Source organism: Rhodnius prolixus, unplaced genomic scaffold, assembly GCF_049639745.1.
Source record: "Rhodnius prolixus isolate KJV_2025 unplaced genomic scaffold, Rpr scaffold_7, whole genome shotgun sequence".
NCBI lineage: Eukaryota > Metazoa > Arthropoda > Insecta > Hemiptera > Reduviidae > Rhodnius > Rhodnius prolixus.
In genome coordinates this window covers 12,632,229-12,654,483 of record NW_027411582.1, presented here as the reverse complement: position 1 = coordinate 12,654,483, position 22,255 = coordinate 12,632,229, and the positions used below count along the sequence as shown (strand labels likewise).

Here is a 22,255-nt window from a genome sequence, read left to right as displayed (position 1 = left end):
ATCTCATCAATATTTTGAATTTCCATGTCAGTCAAGAAACTGGTTGAAAACAATTTTCATTACTCTAATCAGTAATTTTATCATTTGAAGTTCACGTTGACTCAGATGAACGTAAAATAAACATTAGCGGAATAATTGTTCTGTAAATTGATAGACAATGGATAATTGGGATAATTCTGAATTGGATTTTAGAAGTTAAATTTTCTATATTATAATCCTTATTACAATATCAATCCAAACAGAAAAGATTTGATTCTTCACAGATTGCCTAATTTCTAAGTCATGGTCATTCATTTAGAATCAGGATCAAGAAATCTTGGAAAACAAACCTACCCAATGAAACTTTCTAAATCGTATTTAACAATCGCTTTGCTTTAACTTCAAGGAAATAATTACTAGGGGAAACAAAGAGCGGGGTACTTAGCTCGGCCAGAGAGGTGATAGAGATATTCATATTGTGATAAGTAATGAGTATGAAAGTGAACAGTTTCCACTGGTGCAGAGTTCTGTGTAGTGCCCACAGTCCGACACAGAATTCCATTATCTCTTCTGTCTTTGTACTAATCAAAACCCACATTTTCCTTGTCCGTACTTTATCTTCTGTTCAGAAGTATGTATGTACATAATTAGATACATATTTATTGGTAGCTAGGCACACCATTGGGTAGCCCAACTTCCTATGGCCCTTCATTTTGTAGGGCTTCAATCTCTTTGAAAATGTACTAAATTTTAAAATTACGTAGTGTTGAAGATTGATCACTTACAATTTTATAATAATTAATTACTTATTAATGGCTTGCCTAAATGTCGAGACAAATCCAACAAAAACTGTTACTTCAGATCTGGCAGTGGCTATACAGTTTGCCGCGTTCTCCTTGTTATCGGAAATGCAGAAAGAAAAGAGAATTGATTGAGATTTCGTAGCAAAGCTCAATTTTTAAAAACCTATTATCATCATTAGGTACAAAAACTGGTATTGGGATGTGTATTTACTGGAGGTAATTCAAAGACAGGTTATCAAACGGCTATGGCGCAAGTGGACTTATCTGAAACCTAACAGAACCAAAATTATATGGGAATGCCATGTTAAAAATCATTTTAATAGATTCCATATAAGTTGGTCATGCCCCGTAGGGTTTATTATGACGAAACTACAGTTTTGACTATTTAATTAGTCTTAGAATAGTGAAAGGTTCCTGGTTAGTGCATAAAATAGAGTTTTACTTCTCCGAAGAATTAAACACTTAGCATTTTGCCCTGACACAGTAAGTACAGTACCGTTTCTTTTGATTCACAAGTCTCTGAATATGGATGAAAGATCTGTAACCTTGAAGTCGAATTGAAAGAAAATTAGCAACCATACTTTGGGATGGATGCTAGGTTTAAGAGGATGTGGAATATCTTAAAAGTTAAATCTTCAGTGTTTTAAAACATTTACCGTGTAATCAATCTTAAGTTTCACTGTTGGTTGTAGAATGAATACGCCTTTAAGGTAGTTAATTAGCTAGAGCTTGCCTGTAGATTCCTTGGACTGTGACAGTTGACACCAAGATGGAGAAAAGTAATTGAGTCAGCCTTAACATAGGTCATCCTGAGATATTAATTTTTTTTTGAGTTTGTGTCAAAACTGCAAGCTAAAATTCAATCCTTCATATCCTTCCTACAAATACTGAATCTTAAATACCTAATTGAAAAAATAGAAAAGTAACTTGATTGTAACAGAAATCTTTTTGGTGGTTTGATAGAAGAAGAGAAGAAGTAATCAGGTTAGAAAAGTTTTCAGTCTGCGACAGTATAAAAGATCTGAACAGTTTATTTGTTAGAAGTAGGGTCCTTAATCCGTCCTTTCCTGCAAAACAAAGTCACCTTAACTAGTTAAATGGTTGGCAAGTGGTGGACAAGGGTTAGATGGTAAGAAAATATACAGGATGTTACAGTGTTTAGGGTCCAGTTTCTCTTTGCTTTCTTTTTCCTTTGTTTGGTGGTTTAGGAGTTTCTTATCTAACAAGAGCCAAAGTAGTTGTAGTATTGATGAAGTTGAGGTAGTCGCTGATAATAGTTGAAAGGGACAACTTCTGGACAAATAGTGCTCGTGAGAATAGATCTCTTCAATCCACGTACAGACCAACAGTTTGGTTCTGTTTGCACGAACTATGCCAGAAACTTGGTAGTCGGTTATTTGGAAACCCCTAAGGCACTAAAATGTTCCGTCTTACATCTCTAACATCAACTTAGCCTAAGCGTTTAATAATAAAAGGCGCGGTGTAGAAAAAAAATTGCTGTTTTTAGTTGGAGCTAACTTGTATAGTTCTAGTTAATTATAAAATTAATAGTTCAAACAGAATTTTTGTTTCTTTTTTATCTTTTTTAATTTAAACATTTATAATTTTTTGATTAAAATTTATTCATTTTATTGCAACTCATGCAGACGGAGTAAATTGCAAGCATTATTTGTGTTTTGTTCTCATGATTCATTTCATTGTAAAATTTTTCGAATTAATAAACATTCTATTATTATTATTATTATATTATTTGTGATTTCAAAATGTTATTATAAAATCGGAAAATTAGATTAGAATAAATTTATTAAATAATTTACTGCGTATTTACATCGCTAGTACTCCGAAGATACAGCTAACTTGATGTGGATTTTCATAAGAGTGATAGATCATCATAAACTGTTAACGATCGTATCCGTGAATAAGATGGAATAATTTGTGATTTTTAGAGGCTCTGTTAAAAGTATCGTAGACTAATACTGGTTCAACATGGAGATTTTGATAAAAAAAAATAGTGAGTTATTATCAAATATGAAAGTGTTAGAAATCACCTTTTCTTGGTCACATTTTTAGTATTTATCAATATAGTTTTAAGTAAAGTGTGATTTTATTGAAAGAAGAAGAGTTTCAAGAAGAAAGCAGCAGGAAACTTGTTAAGAAATATCCGAGACGGGACTTGGCTGAAGACAATTGAAGAATGAAAATGTTCCATAAAAAATGTGATCGACAACACCCAGTAGAATGTAGCAAGAGAATCGAACTCCTTTAGAGACAGATAGAACTCATTATTTTCAAGGTTTAATCAATCTTTGTTATCTATTTTTAGCTGTGATCATCTTTCTTGGCAAAAATGTAAGTCTTTTAATTAGCAATATCAAGTAAATTAAGAAGAAATATCAAGAAATATTGGCTAAAGAAAGAAAGTTGAAAACAAGATAAAAACTCACCAAGGAACATCACCCCATATTGGTACTCTTGAAGTAACAAGATATATATTATAAAACTTATTATTTCGTGCACCTTTTATTCAATGAACTTCGCTAAAGTCACTAAGACTGTACAGAAGATCATTCTTGTAAGATTCTTGTTGGGTAAAGTATAATTTATAATGATTGTAATCTGAGAAACTTACGCCTCCTATATATCAATAAGTTAATTCATTTTTCTCATCTTGTTTCACATTATTAGCTGATAAAGTATTAAATTCTAATTAATTTATTGCAAATTAACGACTAGGGCTGCTAATGAAACCTTGCTAGAAGTCAATCAAATTCTGGAACAATACACCCTCGTTTGGAAATAAAGAACAAAGAATTTTTGTTTGTTTCAATTCATTTAAAAAATAGTAATAATTGAATGAATCAAAATAATACAGCGTATAAATAAGACCTAAAAGCCACATTTAGCGTCACAATTGTTTGCATTTAGTTTAATACGGTTAGGTATTTAGTCAAGAAGGCGTCCAATTTGTGTACTGGATTGCTTCTAGTAGCATCCAAAGCAAACTCTATATGGATTGGAAGCTCCATAGCAACTCTCTCACTCTGTGTATGCGTGTGTATTTTCTACAATCATATAGATTAAACTCCATTAAGCAGTGTCTTAACTATAATTGACTTAGAGTAGTACTTAGTACCTTGTCTACTACCCTGGGCTGTTGCTTAGGTCTCAACACCTAATCCCGCAGCATAGCTAAGACTTAATCTTCAATCAATACAAAGTAAACAGCTTCCATTTAATTAAAAAAAAAATAGGATTTATTTTTTATGTGTTGCTTAATTATTACAAAATAAGAATTGAATTTCACCACCTTTTTTTAATAATAATATGTATGAAATGTTAATGTTACAAAAAATTAAAATTCATATGGTAAAATCTCAGAATTCTGATTTATATACAACTGCATTATCGTGATCTTGTTTTTTTTTATTTCTGTTTCTCGAAGCCTCAAGTGTTCTTAATATAATAAACCGTTAGTTGTGGTGCCGACTAAAGATTTATTTCTATCTTCAGAGCTGTAACAATGTTCAAAGGTTCTGCTAATAGATAACAGTAAAAAGTAAATAATAAATGATGATAGAATTGATGTCCAAGTCTCTTATGGATGGAATAAGAAATAATAAGATAATATCAAGCTTTAACTTTACCTGAAGAGGTGCTAGAGACTACCGTGCTGATGATTGATCATCTGATGAGGATGGATGAGTGGCAAAAAGGGACGAAGCAAGATTACTGGGTGAGCGAGATAGAAGAAGACCAAGGGGAGTCGTGGAAAGATCCTGTTAAAGAGAATTATTGATTTGTAGGTGTTGATGTAGAGGAAGAAGGGAATGACTATGCAGACAAAAACAAGTACTCAATTTTTGGAGGGAAAAAATAATTTATTAATGCGAAGTTCCCGGGTTCCAATTCAACTTCTGGCCTCTGACTTTCTCTATCTAAAAGCTTCTTACATCTCACTTGTCCATTGATGGGAATTAATTTATGTAATGAAATGAACACACAGTCCCGAAGCCGGCATTGAACTGGAAAAAATTATCCAAAATTTTATCATTTATTTTAAAACAAAAATTTTAAATTTATTTTGTAATGGAACGGGAAGAGCAGGAAGAGAGAAGCTACCCAGCGGTAGCGCTCTCTATATGAGATAGGGGAATGTGAAGAGCAGAATATAAGTAGGAGAGAGGAGAGATAGGAGAATAATGACGTTTAGTTCTTCAGACAGTAAGGAAGTCGCGGGGCCACTGGCGATTCAGTCGGCGAGTAGGATTGTTAGGGATGTCAGAGGAGGCGAGAGACTGTACAAGAGGATTTGAGCAAGTAGAGATAGTAGTATGGAACTTGCGATATTTAGGTTTGGCGAGTTGGTCTATGAAGGGAATGTTGTGGTCGGTGTGAAGGGTGAGGTTAGTCACCGTAGAAAGGAGCGTCAGCTATCTTTCGGTAGAGTTTTGATTGAAATGTCTTGCACTGTCCGTAAGTTTGTTGGTTTGGATGAACCCAATAGCTCTAGTCCGTAAGTCCACATAGGTTTGAGTATAGTATTGTACAGTAATCGTTTGAGTTCAATGGGCAATTAAGAGCGTCGTCCAAGTTGTCTGTAAAGCAGTTTCGCATGTTTCGTCATTGCTTATCTTTTAAGTCTAGTATGTGGGTTCCACGTGAGTCTTTTGTCTATGTAGAGCCCAAGGTAGCGCACAAGATCAGAACAAGGAAGAGGATTGCTGTTGAAGAGGACAGGTGGACAGGAGCCCCGCCGGAGAGTAAACGTGGCATGCTGGCATTTCTGTGGGTTCATTTTAAAAACATAATTTTGTTTTGAATCTTATCAATATTTCATTCAATTAATTATTTTAATCTATACAAAATTTTCTTAATCAGCAGTTTCTCTTCTAGACGTTGCCATTATAGTGATAGCCTTTTGCTAAAGCCCAATAGTCTTGGTTTTGCCTTGACTTTTTACTATATCAAATTATGTGTCTAATATTAACCAAAATTGTTGTATGTTTTTTTTTCCAGAATTTTGGGAAGATCATTTCCAATGTAAATATCCAAATAGTTCCAGAACGCCTTACAATAAACGCTATACAAGAGAATGTACCACAAAAGAAAGATTGTCCAGACATAATACTACATTTGAAAAACAATTACAATTCGTTAGTGACGCTGTTATGGCACTGGCCGTGGCATTGGAAAACATGCATACAGAAATGTGTGGAGACACTTTCGGTTTGTGTGATGCAATGAATCCAACAAAAGGACCAGAACTATTACGCTATTTGAGGAACGTTACATTCAATGGTAAGTAATAAATTTGAATGCTTTCTTTTTTTCTGGCCAGATTAAAAATAAATGTGGATTTTAAAAAAAAAAAAAAAAAAAAGTCAGGGTATTAATGAACATCAGTAACTTTTTTATAACATTTTATGTCCAACGACTTTTTTTGAAAGCAGAAGAATACGTTTAATTTTCTTAAATATTTTATTTTTAAATAAAAAAAACGAATCAATATCCAATTTACAGAAACAATATTAATAACATACTCGTAAATAATACAAATAGTTCTGTCTATAATTTAGGTTTATAATCAGGCTTTAGCATTTTATTTTACCTTTTAGAGGTTATTATACAGATTACACAATACAAATAGTTCAAAGAAATGGTTGACATCTGGCTTTATTTAAAAAATTTTGTATATCTGTGCCAAAGAATATAAGTTAAAATGATTGGCTATCTGCATCATACGAAAGATAGGAGAGTAAAAAACGTAATTATGTTTGCAGTACGGTACATTGAAAGGAGAAGAATTTCGTGTAGTATGGGATGAGATATTAAAAGAAATTAGAGAAAGAAGGTAAGGACAGTCTATTTGAGGATGGAGAAGTTTGCAGGGGAAAGAGAGATAATAATAAATTCTTCTGGTGGTAAGTGGAGGAATATTGAGAGTGAGCTGTAGATCTGAATAGATAATAGATAAGGGATTTTCTTTAGAGATTTTCAAACGGCAAGCTAACTACCGAAAGAACTTGTTCTGAACAACCTCAATAGAAACAATATGTACCTTGCAAAACGGACTCCAAATTATTGAACCTATTCTAGATGGGGTCTTACAAGGGATTTATATAATGTGATGTAAGAACGGCTGTCAGAGAAATTCCTCGTGTTCCTAAATACAAATCCAAGCATTTGTAGAGATTTGCTTCTGATCCTATTCAAATCCTATTCTTTAAATTTAAGCGCAAACTTGCACCAAATAAGCATTTTAAATTATTTCTGGCTGTTTCTTAAGTTTGGAAGTAGTTTTAAGTTTTGGTCGTTGGCAGTCTGTTTTTTAACAAAGTCGATGGCATTGTCCAGTCTCTGTTGTTTGAAGTTTCTCATACTAAAATATGTGTGTTATCCTGATCTCTAAGACTGCAAACTTCTCTTAGTTGATTTGAACTCATTCCGAGTTAACCACGCGATGTCCCCGTGGCGAAAACTTGCAGGTTATTTACCTGCAATCTACTAGTTCCCATAGATGGTTAAGCTTTGCATAAGTCAATAGAAGTCTGGTATATACATGTATGTATTCCAAAGACTAGAGTAGAGAAATGAGCTTTCAGAAGTGTCTCTTGGTTAATTAGTACAGGGTTAGAACTGTCTGAGAGTTTGGGTAAGCCTTTCTTAATTTCCTTGTCAAGCTCTGTATCATGTCGAGACATAGAGTAACTAAGTTGTAAAGTTTCCTAAATAACAGCCAAAGGTAATGAAACACCTAGACCTAGACTCTGTTCTCCATGTTTGCCTAACATCTTCACTTAGCCACTCACCACTTAAATTGCTGAAGAACCCGGTTATCCCGAAGAAAGGAAAAGAATTATTACGTCGCAACCATGGTCATCCTATCTTTCTAAATTTCATATTAAATATAATAAACCGTACTTCTTCGCATTTAATTTCAAAATTTATTAATAAAATTGTTCATTTTTCGGAACATTGACTGTTTAATTAAAATCAAGTTGGCGTAGCGAAGTTTATACATGAAAAACAGAGTTACCAGTAATAATATTTATATTATTGCTGCAGTAAAATGTGGTTTTATAAACTTCTTGAATTACGGTATTCTACCTTTACTGCAATAAACCTGTTTTATTCAACCAATAATTCCTAGATGTGCTCATTTATTCCATAAATAAACTAATTGTAAATTACCTACTATTTAATGCGTAGTTTTCTTTATTAAAATTGTCCGGTAGGACAGTTGTATAAGGGTTGATCGTCAAAAATTGCACGAAAAAGCGTAACGTTGAAAACACCCAACTTTGACCATTTTTTTACTCTCTTTCTATAAAAGATAAAATTCCCAAATTTTATCTAAAATGTAAGTCAAATCCTCCTTTATGACTGTAATTTTTTTGCAACAACATAGATTAAATAGATTTCGAGAAATATATTGCTGAAAATGGGCAAAAACAGCATTTTCAGGAAATTATCTTCTTCTTCTTGTTACCTTTTTTTTTGTAAAAAACGTAGCGCCAAAACGCGTGAACTGATTTTCATGAATAAGGTGTCATTCGATTCGAAATTTTATGTAGATGCGCCTTTTGGAATTCACGACGCTGTACATCGAATGGGAGCGGAGTTAGCCCCATGTATGTGAGGCCTCCTCCAAAATTATTATTACCAATAACTCGGTAAATCTTAGCCCGAAAGGGTTAGGGCTCCCCTACGTACCAATAAAAGCGACGTTCTGCTCTTACATCTACTAGGGGGAAGTTTTGCAATCATTTAAAATTATCGTTTCGTGAACCTATACCTTTCATGAATGAAGTGTTATTTGGTTAAAAAGTCATGTAGATTTGCATTTTTAGAGGTTTCGACGCTGTGTATCTTTAGTAGTCGCAGATCAGGGCCCTCTCTAAAACTTATTAATTATCTTTCTACAACGCTTAGTCGGATTTTGCTAAAATTTAGTATATTTAAAATGTAGTTTTGTCTAATAGGAAATATTTATTTATTTATTGTTACTTGCTTATAATAAATTGTAGCAAGGGGTTGACCCGTGCCTTTACATGGATAAAATATAGAAGATACATGAAAAAAGAAAGAGAACAAAAACAAAAATAGATTCAGTTTACAAATAATAATAATAATAATATACAATAAAGAAAAAACTTATTAAATTAATGAGAAAAAATTTCTAATTTTCATTGAATTAATTATAAAAAAGTACATATATTTAACTTTGTCTACAGAGTCGAAACTTAAGAGATTCTCCAACATAATTTTAGGCTGAATACTAGAAGAAAAGTTAATGTGTTGCGCATGCAAATACTTGGCTCTTAAGGCATCCAATATCGGGCAGATAATTAAAAAATGAATTAAGTCATCTTGATCTTTTCCACATAATGGGCAGGGGGAACCAGTATTAAATTTATAGACCAATAGGAAATATAGTGGTTATAAAAAGTATTAATAATAAATTTACATAAAATCATTTTTACGAATGAGTTAAAGTTTTTAAATTAATATCCGCGCAATAAAGTTGAAGTTAAATAAAACTTAAAACAAAAAAATTTATTAACAATCTAAACTAGTAATACAGCATTTCTCTTCTAAAATTAGATTGCATTATTTTTTGTTCAATTTCAATTTGTCGGGCTACTTTTATTTTTAAGGAATAGGTGAACAAAAAATGTATTTTTATTTATACTCGCAAAGTAATGACATCTAAACAGAATGCGACAAAATCCATTAATATTTACGTCTTCTTTAAAAAATCAAATAAAAAGTAAGATAAAAAAGAAGCAAAAAAAGTATACTTCACCATTATACTATAATATAGAAAAGTAAGCATCTAACCCATCTTTTTCTCTTATGTTTTAATATTATTAGTTTTTATGTGCTTTAAAAGAACGGTAGCGAAGTAAATAATGTTTGAAACAAAAATAAAATTGCAAAAATCTTTATGAATTGGATTAGGTATTTTTTAGGCACTTCTTAATTAAAAAATTGTATTTTTTTTTTCGACATCAAACGAACAGTTAGTGCTCTATTCTATGTAAAAAAAAATCATTCTCCACACGAATTACAACATTGCTTTCGTTAAGTAGCTAGTCTAGGAAAAATACTAGTTATACCGTTCTACACTCTCGCATTGCCCTAATCCTTTTGTACAATCTCTCGTCTTTACTGTCACTCCCGACAAACCCACCAATCCGACGGAACAGCCAGTTGCTCTGAGATCTCCCTCGGTACTAATCATCTTTAATGGGTGTCAGTCGGTAGTTTTGCTCTTTGGTTCTCTCATCTTTAAGATAACATTGCTCATCCGCTTAACGTATGTTAAACATAGATACAGAGATTAGAAATTCCCAAATAAATTAAATAAAAATAAACTCCGTTTACAAAAAAATAAATATAAAAAATTCTCTGTCGCGAAGATCTTTATCCCAAAACAACAGCACACATGTTCCATTTTTCTATTCCCCTCCAGATGTTCCTCAGTAATTCCGCGACCATAAACAGTTTATTCTCTGCTTTAAAAGGATAAAAAAGTATCCTTGAAAGATAAAAAGGCCTTCTCTTTAAAGCAGGGTACCTTACTTTGAACACTACATGTCAACGCTAACTTAAAAAAGCAGTTATTAACGAATATTAACTGAATAACTAATACTGTCCATAGCCTTCTACTCTGCGGAAGTGCTTACATCAAACCATCTTATATCAAACGTCTTCAAAACTCTACACTAAATTTTTAAAATCCTATGTAAAATAGTTGACGCTATTTCTACGTCTACACCGTCCATTCTGGCCTAAATATTCTTTTCTTTCCTAAGTAAGCCCGAAGCCGCCACTTCTGAAACTTAATTTCATTCCCAACAATCATTACCCTCTGATTAGAAACACTTCTTGAATGTTGAACGTACAAATCCTAATCGAAGGTGTAAGCAGTGGTGGTCGTACGGCCTTATAATGGATAATACCGATCTCCTATAAGCTTATAATTGACGAACGAAGAACTTCCGTACGTTTTTAAAGTAATCGGCTATTTTTCAGGCGGGGGTTAACGTCCAACTATCAATTAGGGGTCGTGGACGCAGGCGACTGGCAAACATACTTTACTGTAAATTTCTTTTATAAACCATTAAATAAAATTCAAGGCCTAAGACCGGGAATCGAACCCAGTACCACAATGCATATTAGCTTTGTAGGTCTCGCCTCTAACCGCTCGGCTACCGTGGCGCCTCCGTACATTTTTATTTTATTTATTTATTTACGTTAAAGGGCTAGTGATTCCAACTCCCCGTCCTTCTGTCTCCAAGTAATTGTCCATATTTATATTTCTATTTGAATCGAAAACTTAAAAACAATTATATTCTTCAATAAAGAGTAAAAAAAATTAATTGTAAATTAAAAATTCAATTAAAATAGAATTAAAAAAAAAACTGTGCACCTAACATAATGAAGGCTCCTAGAGAGAGATGTTAATTAAGAAAGAAGTAATTGTTCTTACAGGCGTAATTAAATTGGAAAATTAAAAAAAAAAAAGAAGATTTTTACTGTTGAAACGAAAGAAGGTCAAAAAAGCGGAAAATTTTGCGAATAATTACTGAAACAAGTTACAATTTTAAGAGAGCAGTCGCAGATTTTATTTCATATTCTTCGCAAGCAAAAAGAAAAAAGATTTATTTTTTATTAGAAATTTTAAAGTTATTCATCTTTTTTTGCTCATAATGTAACTTATCTTTCTTGTAATTTTCCTTACGATTTTTTTCTTTCCTTTTTTTTTTTGTCTTGTAGTTATCTTATAAAAGGATTTAAGAATTTCAGCTAAATTAAATGTCTAGAAGGTTTAACTTTTTAAACCTTTAGCCTTGGTTATAATCTCGTTCCACAGTTCAAGCTGGTGTTTATATTAAAAACTACTGTTTAGAAGGTTATATTCTTCCATCACATACTCTCAGTGTTATATGGATGAATGAAGTCATCAGTACAAATATTTATCAAAAAAGTCAACGTAAAAATTAAGAAGTCAATAATTTACAATTCATCGTTAAGTTACCACGAAGAAAGTTGGAAATGATCTCGTTAGAAATGATACTACATGTATATGTAAAAAATAATTCTAGTTGCGCTTGGAAATCGACTAAGAAATTTATAAAATGAAGTGTTTATGTTAAAATCAAATCAGTTTTCTGTTATTTAAAACATCATTTCCCTTGGAAAATTCGACATTTTTGAAAATGTTGCTATCCAACTTTCAATACAAGTATCTTTTGATTTTTATTGTTTCCTAATTTGTTACAGGACTCTCTGGCGATAAATTCAGATTTGATCCAAATGGTGATGGACCAGCTAGGTACAATATTATACACTTTAAACAGGTTACGAGAAATGATTACCAATGGGTTAAAGTCGGAGAATATTTGGATGGAGAATTATCACTAAATATGTCAAGTAAGTTCATTCTTCTCTTTTCTTACGTATACAGGATGTTCATTTTAAGACGACTCAAATGCATTTCATGCTTAAACAGTTGATCTGAGCGAAAAATGGTAGAGGAAAAATTTGTTGCCCGTCACCTCTAGAATATGTGACTTGATTTTAGATTCCTACCCGCATACGCGGTATCTTCCAAATTTAAGGTGCTAGGCCATTTCAAAATCTGGTATTTTTAATCATATTTCAATTTTTTAACTTGATATCAAAGAGAAAGAAGAGCACGCGATAGGTCATTTTTATGTATTTTTTCATCCCCTTTCTACTAAAAATATTGCCAAGGCAGTAAAGCTAGTATTTTTCTTAATATCGGGAAATAAGTCATATTCCGAGTGATTTTCTAAGAAAAATCAAATGTTAAGAGCTTTAGATGTTCTCAAGCATACACAAAAAGGCTAAAAATTAATTTTACATTATAAACAAGAAGGTTTAATAATTATTTGGTAATTTTGGGAGAGTTGCGTTTAATTACCAAAAAAATTGGAAACCTCCTGCAACATATTTAAGTGATCAATATCTTTCATGTAAAGGATCAAACTTATTCCTTAATTTATGCACTTTACTCAACTTGTGAAGCATGTACTGTGCCTTCAAAGGAGCCTCCTCTGGCTCGCAAGCCAGGTTAGCCAGGAGGTTATCAACTGCTCTCTGTATCTGAGGAGGCACTATATACTAAAAGTAAAAGATGGAATATATCGATATTATGCTTCTTTTTATTATGTAGAAATTAGAATGCAATTGATTAATCTCTTTCTTTGTGATGGGACAACGACAATATCTGGTGTACCGTTATTGTCTCGTATTATATCTTTGCATTAAAGAGCAAAGTCTATATAAATAAGAAGTCGTCAATTGCGTTGTATAAAGTGATTTAACTAAATTTTTATTACAATTTACATTAGAGTATGGAGTTAACCAGATTGGCTTCTGAAATAAATTATTTATTATTCAATGGTTAAAATTTTTTTGTCATTTAGTTGTTAATCAGCGAAATTTGTTTTGATTATTATACAGCTAGGAGTCAATAAAGTGTTCAGACACTAAAATTTAATAAAATTCAGAAAGTGAAGTTAATCGATTTGGCAAGTGAAGTGTTCATATAATCAATCTACTTTATCATTACAGAAATCCAGTTCAAGTTAGATCATATCCAGCCTCCAGAGTCTGTATGTTCCCCACCTTGTGAAGTTAGTCAAGCGAAGAAGTACGTAGAAGGAGAGAGCTGTTGCTGGCATTGTTTCAATTGTACACAGTATCAGGTAATAGTGTTTGATATCATGTAATAGTTTATTAATGGAAAAGAGGGTGAAATGGAATTAATAAAACTTGCACCGAGGAAGGTTTAAATAATAAAATCTCTTAGGAAGTTTTTATACATTCTTTCCTATTATATAAATGTTATTTATTGTATTAATAGAAAATATCTTTTATTGTGTTTAACGCAGAGTAATTGTGATGGGATCATCTTTGTTTAAAGTAATATTGCATAGCCCAAACTATGTTGGTTATAACAATTTCAACATATCAAAATCTTCTAACGGTGTACTGTTTGTTTCCCTGAGGCAGGCTAAATAGCCGCAGGTTATGTACAGAGTCAACATTGGGTATGATGGAACTTTGTCCCGGGATTTATTTACAATTACATTACGTTGTAACATATAGAAATATCAATTTTACTTTAACTTTGTTTTGTTAGTAAATTAAAACGTAGTCAATTTCTGTTCTTAAAGAGTTTTCACATTTTATCCTAATTTTTACTTTTTATTTTTTGTATCAGAGAGAGAGAATTGCGATCTTGACATATTTTCATATATTGACGTTTTGGCATAGCAGATTCCCTGCACACGGCGTTAATGTATGTGAGATTGTGTGGTAGCCAGGTAGATCAGGGCCATGAAGGACTGGATCTTGTATAAATTTGTCTCACTCTTTCTAAGCGGAACTTCACTTAATAAGATGTTGCATTTAGTAACACAGGCAATGACGGAATCAAGAACATCATGATGCCATGCAAAGAGCTAATGGATGTATCAACTTGAAAATTATTTGTACTATTGGCTAAAGCTTAATTTTGTATTACTTCTTAGAAATCACTCTTTCGTCGCATAAGCGATAAATCTCTCCATGAGGCGCTTAGAAAGAAGGAGTTAGTCTAATTAATCTTAAGCCTTCCAGATTTAGGCCAGGTAAAGATTTATCCCCTCTGGATTATTGTAACTGGAAGTGATTTCAGTCATGCATCAATAAAAAATAAAAAGTGTTTCATTTGCTGGTCATTTTTTATTTAGAGGGATTCTGAAAAAAGGCCAGCTTAATGGCGAAGCAGATTATGTGAGGAAATAAAGTAAACCTAATAATAAACGGCGATATCCCCATTATAGACAAAAAATTGGAAGCATCAACACAAGCGTATTTGATTATTCTTGCAGTTACAGGAAATGTATAAAGGAAATATATCTCCTTAGAATCCTCTCAGATCCTGAGCTTTCTCTGATATCTTAATTTGAAAATGATTAGTGGTCTTATCTAGCATAATCTAACAGTCATCTTATCATAGAGGGTCCACATAAACCTAGAATAGCATTGCATTACAATGAAAGTTCGAAACAGTCAGTATAAATGAAGCAAAATCGTAAAGGCAGTGATAAGCTGCCATTACAGATAGCAAGAGTATAAACTCCACAAATATCATACTTCTCTCATGTAACATGACTCCGTATCTTATCATATTGGCTTGTTCATTATATTAACTAGACAACAAAAAAATCGCATTAAAAGAATGTGTAGCCTTTAAAAGAGAAGTAATATTCATTGTTTTGTAAAATCTTTTGGGAAATTCGCACTTCTATTCACGCTAATTTCCAAAGCCATATAATCTCATTAATTCAATATTAATTCAAGGGACTGATTCATATGTTACTTTAAAATAGTAATTCACATTGTCTCCACCCAAAGAAAAGTTTTCTGGGTTTACGTTATGAAATAAAAATAATTAGTTATTGTCTATGTAATGCTATTAAATGTACAAAGTTTTAAGAATAGCGTGGAAACAATTGGCAAGAAAATTCACAAAACTCTAAAACCGTATAGTAATAAGACACTTTCAGTTGGTTAATTTTGTCAAAAAAATGGTTGATAAATGGATCGAATGGTAGCCCTTTAAACCAATTATTAAAGAACTAATTGCTTTTTTCTGTTTTTAGAGAAAGTGCCTAATTAGTAAAAAATTACTTTTTCATCTAAATTAATTGCATTAAATAGAGGTTTTGATTGAAGACGCGACGTGAAACTAAAATTATTAACTCTTAAAATGTGTATAATTTATTTGAAAATTGAAACTAGCATAATTATCAAAAGTTATTTTACTCGCCTTATTTTCAATAAAAACCAGATTAGGACTTATAAACTTACGACTTATATATTATAAACATTTGAAACGTAACTTTTTCTAGGAAAATAATAATGATATCAACAAAGGAAATTCTATCTTTATATTCATAATAACGAAGTTCATGATAAGATATTTCCTGCCATAAGCTTTAAATAAAAATAATCCTATCTGTGCTTTTCACCATGAAAATAAATGTAACAAAATAAAAAAGAGGGATAAAAGAAATCATAACCCCCAAAATTAGTTTTGTGACATAAATTTGATTCCTTTTACAGATAAAGATGTTTATAACCATGAAATTTTATTATAGAGAAGTATGATTAAAAAATAAATCAAAGTGCGTTTTTTCTTTACTGGTTGTTTGTTGCTCACTTAAAGTATTTTGTGTTCTTATTTTGTGACTAAAATGTTAAATAAAATCATCTGATTTTTCTCTTACTGCAACTATTTCTTCCTACATTACATTTTACTCAATGCCCTAATTTGAGACTGTTAAGGTAAACAGAGGTATGTTATGTTAAATGAAGTAATTTGTTAATTAGCAGTTCCTCGTTCGAATCGAAGTAGCACCGAAGTGCGAATATTCTCGATTCATTAGCATTATCCAGATCATTGAATGATTCAGGAAAATTAAAGATTTTACGTGATACTGCCGATATTCCTTTCGTAATAATAAATAACATCAGTACATGAGATATGCAGCAAAAGAAAGAAGATCAGGTGTTGCAAACTGTGTCTTGAAGGAGGGAAAAATAGGTAGATCAAAGACGAGGTGGATTGATTAGGAAGGAAAAAAAAAGGACCTAGATTTGGAGCAAACCGTAGTGATGGACATGAACAAAGACCATGAACTATGTGAATGTGAGAACTTCTTGTGTAGCTCGAACTACATAATTTAGATTACGTACTTAGAGAACATAGAAGAATGTTTGTTCGATTTGGAAATTTGGGCACGCTCTCAAAACTATCTCTTTATCGAATTTAATGCTCCACTATTTTAGTTAAATAATTATTTGTTTATTTTTATTTTAATTTTTTTGTTATAGATACGTAATCCAAAAGATGAAACTCAATGTTTAATGTGCCCATTGGGAACAATACCAGATCGTGGACGAAACGTTTGTCTTGAAATACCAGAAGCCTTTTTAAGAGCCGAAAGTGCTTGGGCAATTAGTGCTATGACTATATCTGCGTTAGGTAATTGTTAATATTGTGAGAGAATTTAATATAATCTAAACTGAAACAAACACCTTTATACCATTTTTCTTTACAGGCATAATGGTAACGTTATTTGTGGTTGGAGTGTTTATAAGGCATAATCAAACACCAGTAGTCAAAGCAGCCGGAAGGGAATTGAGTTACGTCCTACTCACAGGAATACTTCTTTGTTATTTGATTACTTTTGTTCTTGTACTAAAACCTACAAACTTTGTTTGTGGCTTACAGAGGTAAATTAATTCAGAGAACAATATTCTTTTTTTATTTTTTTTATTTTCATAAAAATTACATTAATCATTTTTTTTAAGTTGACAAAAACAAGTAATTTTACATTTAGAATTTATTGTCGAATTGCTCCTTTTAAGCCTTCATTTTTAAAAAATATTCATCTGCCACTTGTTTTTAAAGAGATAAGTGAATTTTGAAGCCAGCGAGGTCTAGTTTGTATTTTCTATGTCTCTTATTTTTCCACATATATTGTGAAATAATAAATGGTTTATAGAACTTTGTAGTGACGTAAAGTTTAGCTCTTTAATCCGAGTTTTATTCGCTTTTATAACATTCCTTTTACTTCCTAAAAAGTGGATTATGGCGCGTAGAAGGAGTTTCAGGTCTGGACTAGAAGTGAAAGAGAAGTTCAAAACCAAATCTCGTTCAAAAATGAAGCTTAATTACTATTGAATATCTCATTATCCTCACTAAATTTGTTACTCAGACCAAAACAAGCTGAGTAGAAATAGAGCTTTTTCGTTCTTCATTAATTTCAGGAGTGGCATTTGCCTTTTTCCAAAGAGAGGTTCAAAATCTCGGGAAATTAATGAATTCAACGCGGCCATTTTTTTTTTTAAATATCATAGATCTTTTCTTAAGCTCAGAAATAATAATCTAAAATGGATCCGAAATAAGAAACTTTGGTTTGGTACACTCTAGTCCGAGGAGATTCCACTACAAGTCCATCTACTTGCCCTTAAATCTAAGGGCACGAGTAATCACTCGTTCTAAGAGCCCTTAACTGTTCACTGACAACTAAATTGGTCTAATCTCTAACCAGAGACCTCGCGTTTTTAAAAAGGTTCAAAATACCTTGAGATCTTAAAAAAATGATAAAATAATTACATGAAAATTAATTATTTATAAGAAGAAAGTGTCCTCTATCTCATCTGCTCACTGACGACGAAATTCAGGTTTTTTTTTTTCTTTTTTAATCATTTAAATGAGGCGAAAATATTGCAATCCTTAATTAGAAAGTTCTATGAAGTTAATTATTTTGCTGAAGAATCTGTTGCTCTGAAAATGCTAAAATGAATATTTATAATAAAATTTTAATTAACTTTATTGATCTTTGAAATTACATTATTTTAATATTCTAGCTGAAACTATTAAAACTATGACAGTATACAACCAAGATAAGATTACATCAGTTTTCCTTTAATGTGTCTAGTTAATCTGTTCTCTTAATTATGTACTAACCATGTTACAGTTTAAATACTAATTAACAAAATGTACACTGTAGACTAGATAACTTATATGCAGAGTAAATAAAATAAATGGGTTCACTGAACACCTTTGTATATATGTGTATTTATTAGGTCATTAAGAACATGAAGCTTAGTTAAAGCTATTTAACTTAATATAGTCAGATGGGCGAAACGTAAAAACGTTTATTATCTTAAAAAGATTTAAAATAATGCCTACCACCAATATGATTAAATTGGTTTCCTCTTTAAAGTTGATTTTTGCATTTCGCTCAGTTTCTGTTTCCAATTTTAATTCAAAATAAATCCATTAACAAATTAAATTGCATGCACAGGTTTGGTGCTGGTTTCTGTTTCACTGTAGTATATGCAGCGCTATTAACTAAAACAAATAGAATTGCTAGGATATTTAATGCAGGTAAAAGGACAGCAAAAAGACCAAGCTTTATTAATCCTAGATCGCAGTTGTTTATTTGCAGTGGACTTGTCAGCTTTCAGGTTATTAACTTTATTAATCTAACTTTGTTCATATATTTCTAAAATGTTTTTACTTATATTTAATCATCTTAACCAATGGAAGTAGTTTAATGATAACAGAATTTCCTTTTGAAGGTTAATAAATCAGCCCTTAAAGTATTCATTTAAAACATTTTATGGCTGAAACTGCTCGAAACGTTTCTGGGGTGGTTAGGCTTTGAAATGTGCATTTATTGGGTGTTGTTTTTAACGAATTTCCTGCACAAAGTGCACAGTTATATATACAGCATAATCTAAAACTATTTTACTATTATTATTTTCTTTTACATATCCCAATAGTTATATACAATAGTTTATAAGGACAAAATTAGTCAATAAGGAGTGCTGTCAATAACTGTATCGATATTTCATTTTTTTTGGTATTTTTTCGGGAAATGTTTTCTGTAAATTTTGGATTCGTTTTAGACATTTAAATGTAAAACTTATGCATTTCTGGTTACAAATTAGATAGAATAAGACGAAAAAAGCGCTTAGTGCATCTTACGGGACATATGTTAGTGTCTTCAGATGGCATACATTTGGTACAGTCTCGCAACTTTCCTTGCTTAGGCCTTTTTAAAAGTACTCTGGATTTTAGAAATGAAAGATTGTTATAAAACATAGAGCGTAATCCATCCTAGGCAAGATGGACTGAATTATGAGGTATCCTGGAGTTATGTACTAAACGCCCTTACATAAGACCTGGAGCAGAGATTTTCGAAAATTTTGACATAAAGGAGAATATAGCAGGTGAAATTCAAATAAGAATTTAAAAAACAAAAATGGCTGGATAGAGTGAGGGCTGATGTGCACGATATGGGAGGGTCAGCGCTTGTTTTGAGCACCGACAGTGTTAAATCTATCCGGATTGGCAGTCCAATTTTTCGGTTATAACAGAAGAAGATAAACTTTACTCTTCTCACTTACACACGCGCCTATTTATATTGATTTTTTTTATTTTATTTTTACTAGTACCTAGTTACCATCAAATTATTATTTTTAAATAGGTGCTGATAAATATTGTATGGATGTTACTATCACCACCTCGAGCTGTCCATCACTATCCAACAAGAGAAGATAATCTGCTAGTTTGCTCTTCATATGTGGATGCATCTTATATGATAGCATTTGGTTATCCAATATTATTGATTGTTGTCTGTACAATTTATGCGATCCTTACAAGAAACATTCCAGAAGCTTTTAATGAATCCAAACATATTGGTAAGTAAAGTAAGAATATGTACTTTTATGATCTAAACTTGTATTAAATTGTGTGATCTATCGCCAGCCCAACTTCTAGGCACCCTTCCTAAATATATTAATTTTTTATCTTCTGCTGCTTACATTTCTAATATTCCAAGTTAAAGAATATTGATTGATAAACTTAAGTTGATAAAAAAATTATTTTGGCAGAATGATGATTTTTCATTCAAGAATTATTTTATTAACATTTTATACTTAAATTAAAAAGGCGCCACGGTAGCCGAGCGGTTAAGAGGCAAGACCTGCAAAGCTAATATGCATTGTGGTACTGGGTTCGATTCCCGGTCTTAGGCCTTGGATTTTATTTAAAGATTAATAAAAGAAATTTACAGTAAAGTATGTTTGCTAGTCGCCGCCGTCCACGACACCTAATTGGTAGATGGAAGTAAAGACCGCCTGAAAAAATAGGCAATTACTTTACTTTTACTTAAATTAAAATAATTATTGAAATATTATAATAATTCTCTCTCTAAATATATACATATATAGAAACGGGAGAGTTATTTTAATATTACATATATGTATGCATATGTATAAATATTCCAACTTTATCACTAATATTTTTCTTTGCAGTGTTTACTATGTATACAACATGTGTAATCTGGTTGGCATTTGTCCCGCTGTACTTTGTTACTGGAAATCATATGCCATTAAGAATAACTAGCATGTCAGTGGCAATCAGTTTATCAGCGAGCGTGACGATAGGTTGTCTATTCTCCCCTAAGGTACAGTATTTTCAAATATTTTATTTAAAAAGAATTAGTTTTTTCTAAAATTAAAGATTGATTTATTTAATATTAGGGATTATTATTTTTTTGGTAAAATTTTGCAACTCTTGACAATATATTGTATTTTCTGATGGATTTGGCGACGCAAGTAATGGTTTTTGCTGCATGTATTATCCTTATCAATAAATTCCTGAGTGGAAGCTGGGATCTGTTTGACCATATACGCATTCTTCAATAATGTTACGAAGAAAACACTATGAACTCAAACTCCGCAGCACTAGACGGCAATAATAAGTACTTTTATGTTGTTTTTTTTCTTGTAAGTCAAAAGAGAAGTTATTATTTAACTTTTCTTAATGTATTTTTCCTCCCTCGAGTATGGGCACCGCTGCATTACTCGCTAGTCAAGTAAATTACTAATTTGTATCTTAAATTTTTGTTTCAGTTGTATATAATATTGATACGACCAGAAAGAAACGTTAGACAAAGTATGATGCCAACTTCCAGGTACAGTGGCACAGTGAAAAGTGGTACTTCTGCCAGTGTAATGGCAGCTGCCGTTGCCATTACAGATAATCATAGACTGTCTCAGACTTTTGTACATACTACAGAGCCACCAGGTAATTTTTTGTTTTTTTTTGTTTTCAAGAACTAATTGTCTTCGGTTATCTGCAGGAGTGAATGTATAGTCCACCTAAAAATTCCACTCTATCAATTTTGCTTATTCTTTCATCTATTTATTACTTCTAATTTCTTGCCTAACGTCCCTATCAAACTGTTTGCACTTCCTTCAGTAATAATTCCTTCAATTTTTACCTTTAAAATAAACATCTACGTTCTCTGCACTATAAGCAAGGATAAGCTTGATAATGGAGAAAAACTCCTTTTCGTATTTTCTAGGAAATTCTTCCCCAAAACCGGATAAACATTGCTTTTGCCTTCTTTGACTTCTCCTTCGCGTCAAAAATTGAGCCCAAGTACCTGAAGCTCCCCACCCTTCTCCATTTCTCCCTGAATATATATATTCAAACCCACCACTTCATACGCCTTATTATCATACGCTATTTTATCATAACTCATTTTCATTCTCTTGTTTTTAATTTTCTCATTTTATTAATCCTCTAATTTCGTCATGATCAGTTCCAGATCTTTCTTTTTCTGGATCAAAGGCACCTCGATGTAGCTAAAGATGATCAAAGAAATCGCTTTTTTTCTGTTGCAGGCTCAACATTTCTACTATCCAATTATTTTTGTCCAATATTTCCAATGTATTTGGAACGCTAACTACTCCTAAAATAAAGTATCAGTTCTAATTGAAATATAAATCTTATGATGTTATTGAGGTCTCATATTTGCTCTGAATTTTGTGAGCTCGCAGATTTTTATATAACTTTAAATTAA

The 22,255-nt window shown here is 31.9% G+C and overlaps 1 protein-coding gene across 1 annotated transcript in view; it reads left to right on the top strand.

The window, feature by feature from the left end:
- The window catches only part of LOC141447018 (metabotropic glutamate receptor 2-like), a 531,413-nt gene that overhangs the window by 506,649 nt on the left and 2,509 nt on the right, over positions 1-22,255 (top strand). The window contains exons 7-15 of the mRNA XM_074114157.1: positions 5,799-6,080; positions 12,072-12,221; positions 13,389-13,522; positions 16,701-16,851; positions 16,928-17,102; positions 18,683-18,845; positions 19,871-20,084; positions 20,700-20,851; positions 21,300-21,474. Coding sequence (XP_073970258.1) covers positions 5,799-6,080; positions 12,072-12,221; positions 13,389-13,522; positions 16,701-16,851; positions 16,928-17,102; positions 18,683-18,845; positions 19,871-20,084; positions 20,700-20,851; positions 21,300-21,474 — 1,596 coding nt within the window. The remainder of the gene's footprint in view (positions 1-5,798; positions 6,081-12,071; positions 12,222-13,388; positions 13,523-16,700; positions 16,852-16,927; positions 17,103-18,682; positions 18,846-19,870; positions 20,085-20,699; positions 20,852-21,299; positions 21,475-22,255) is intronic.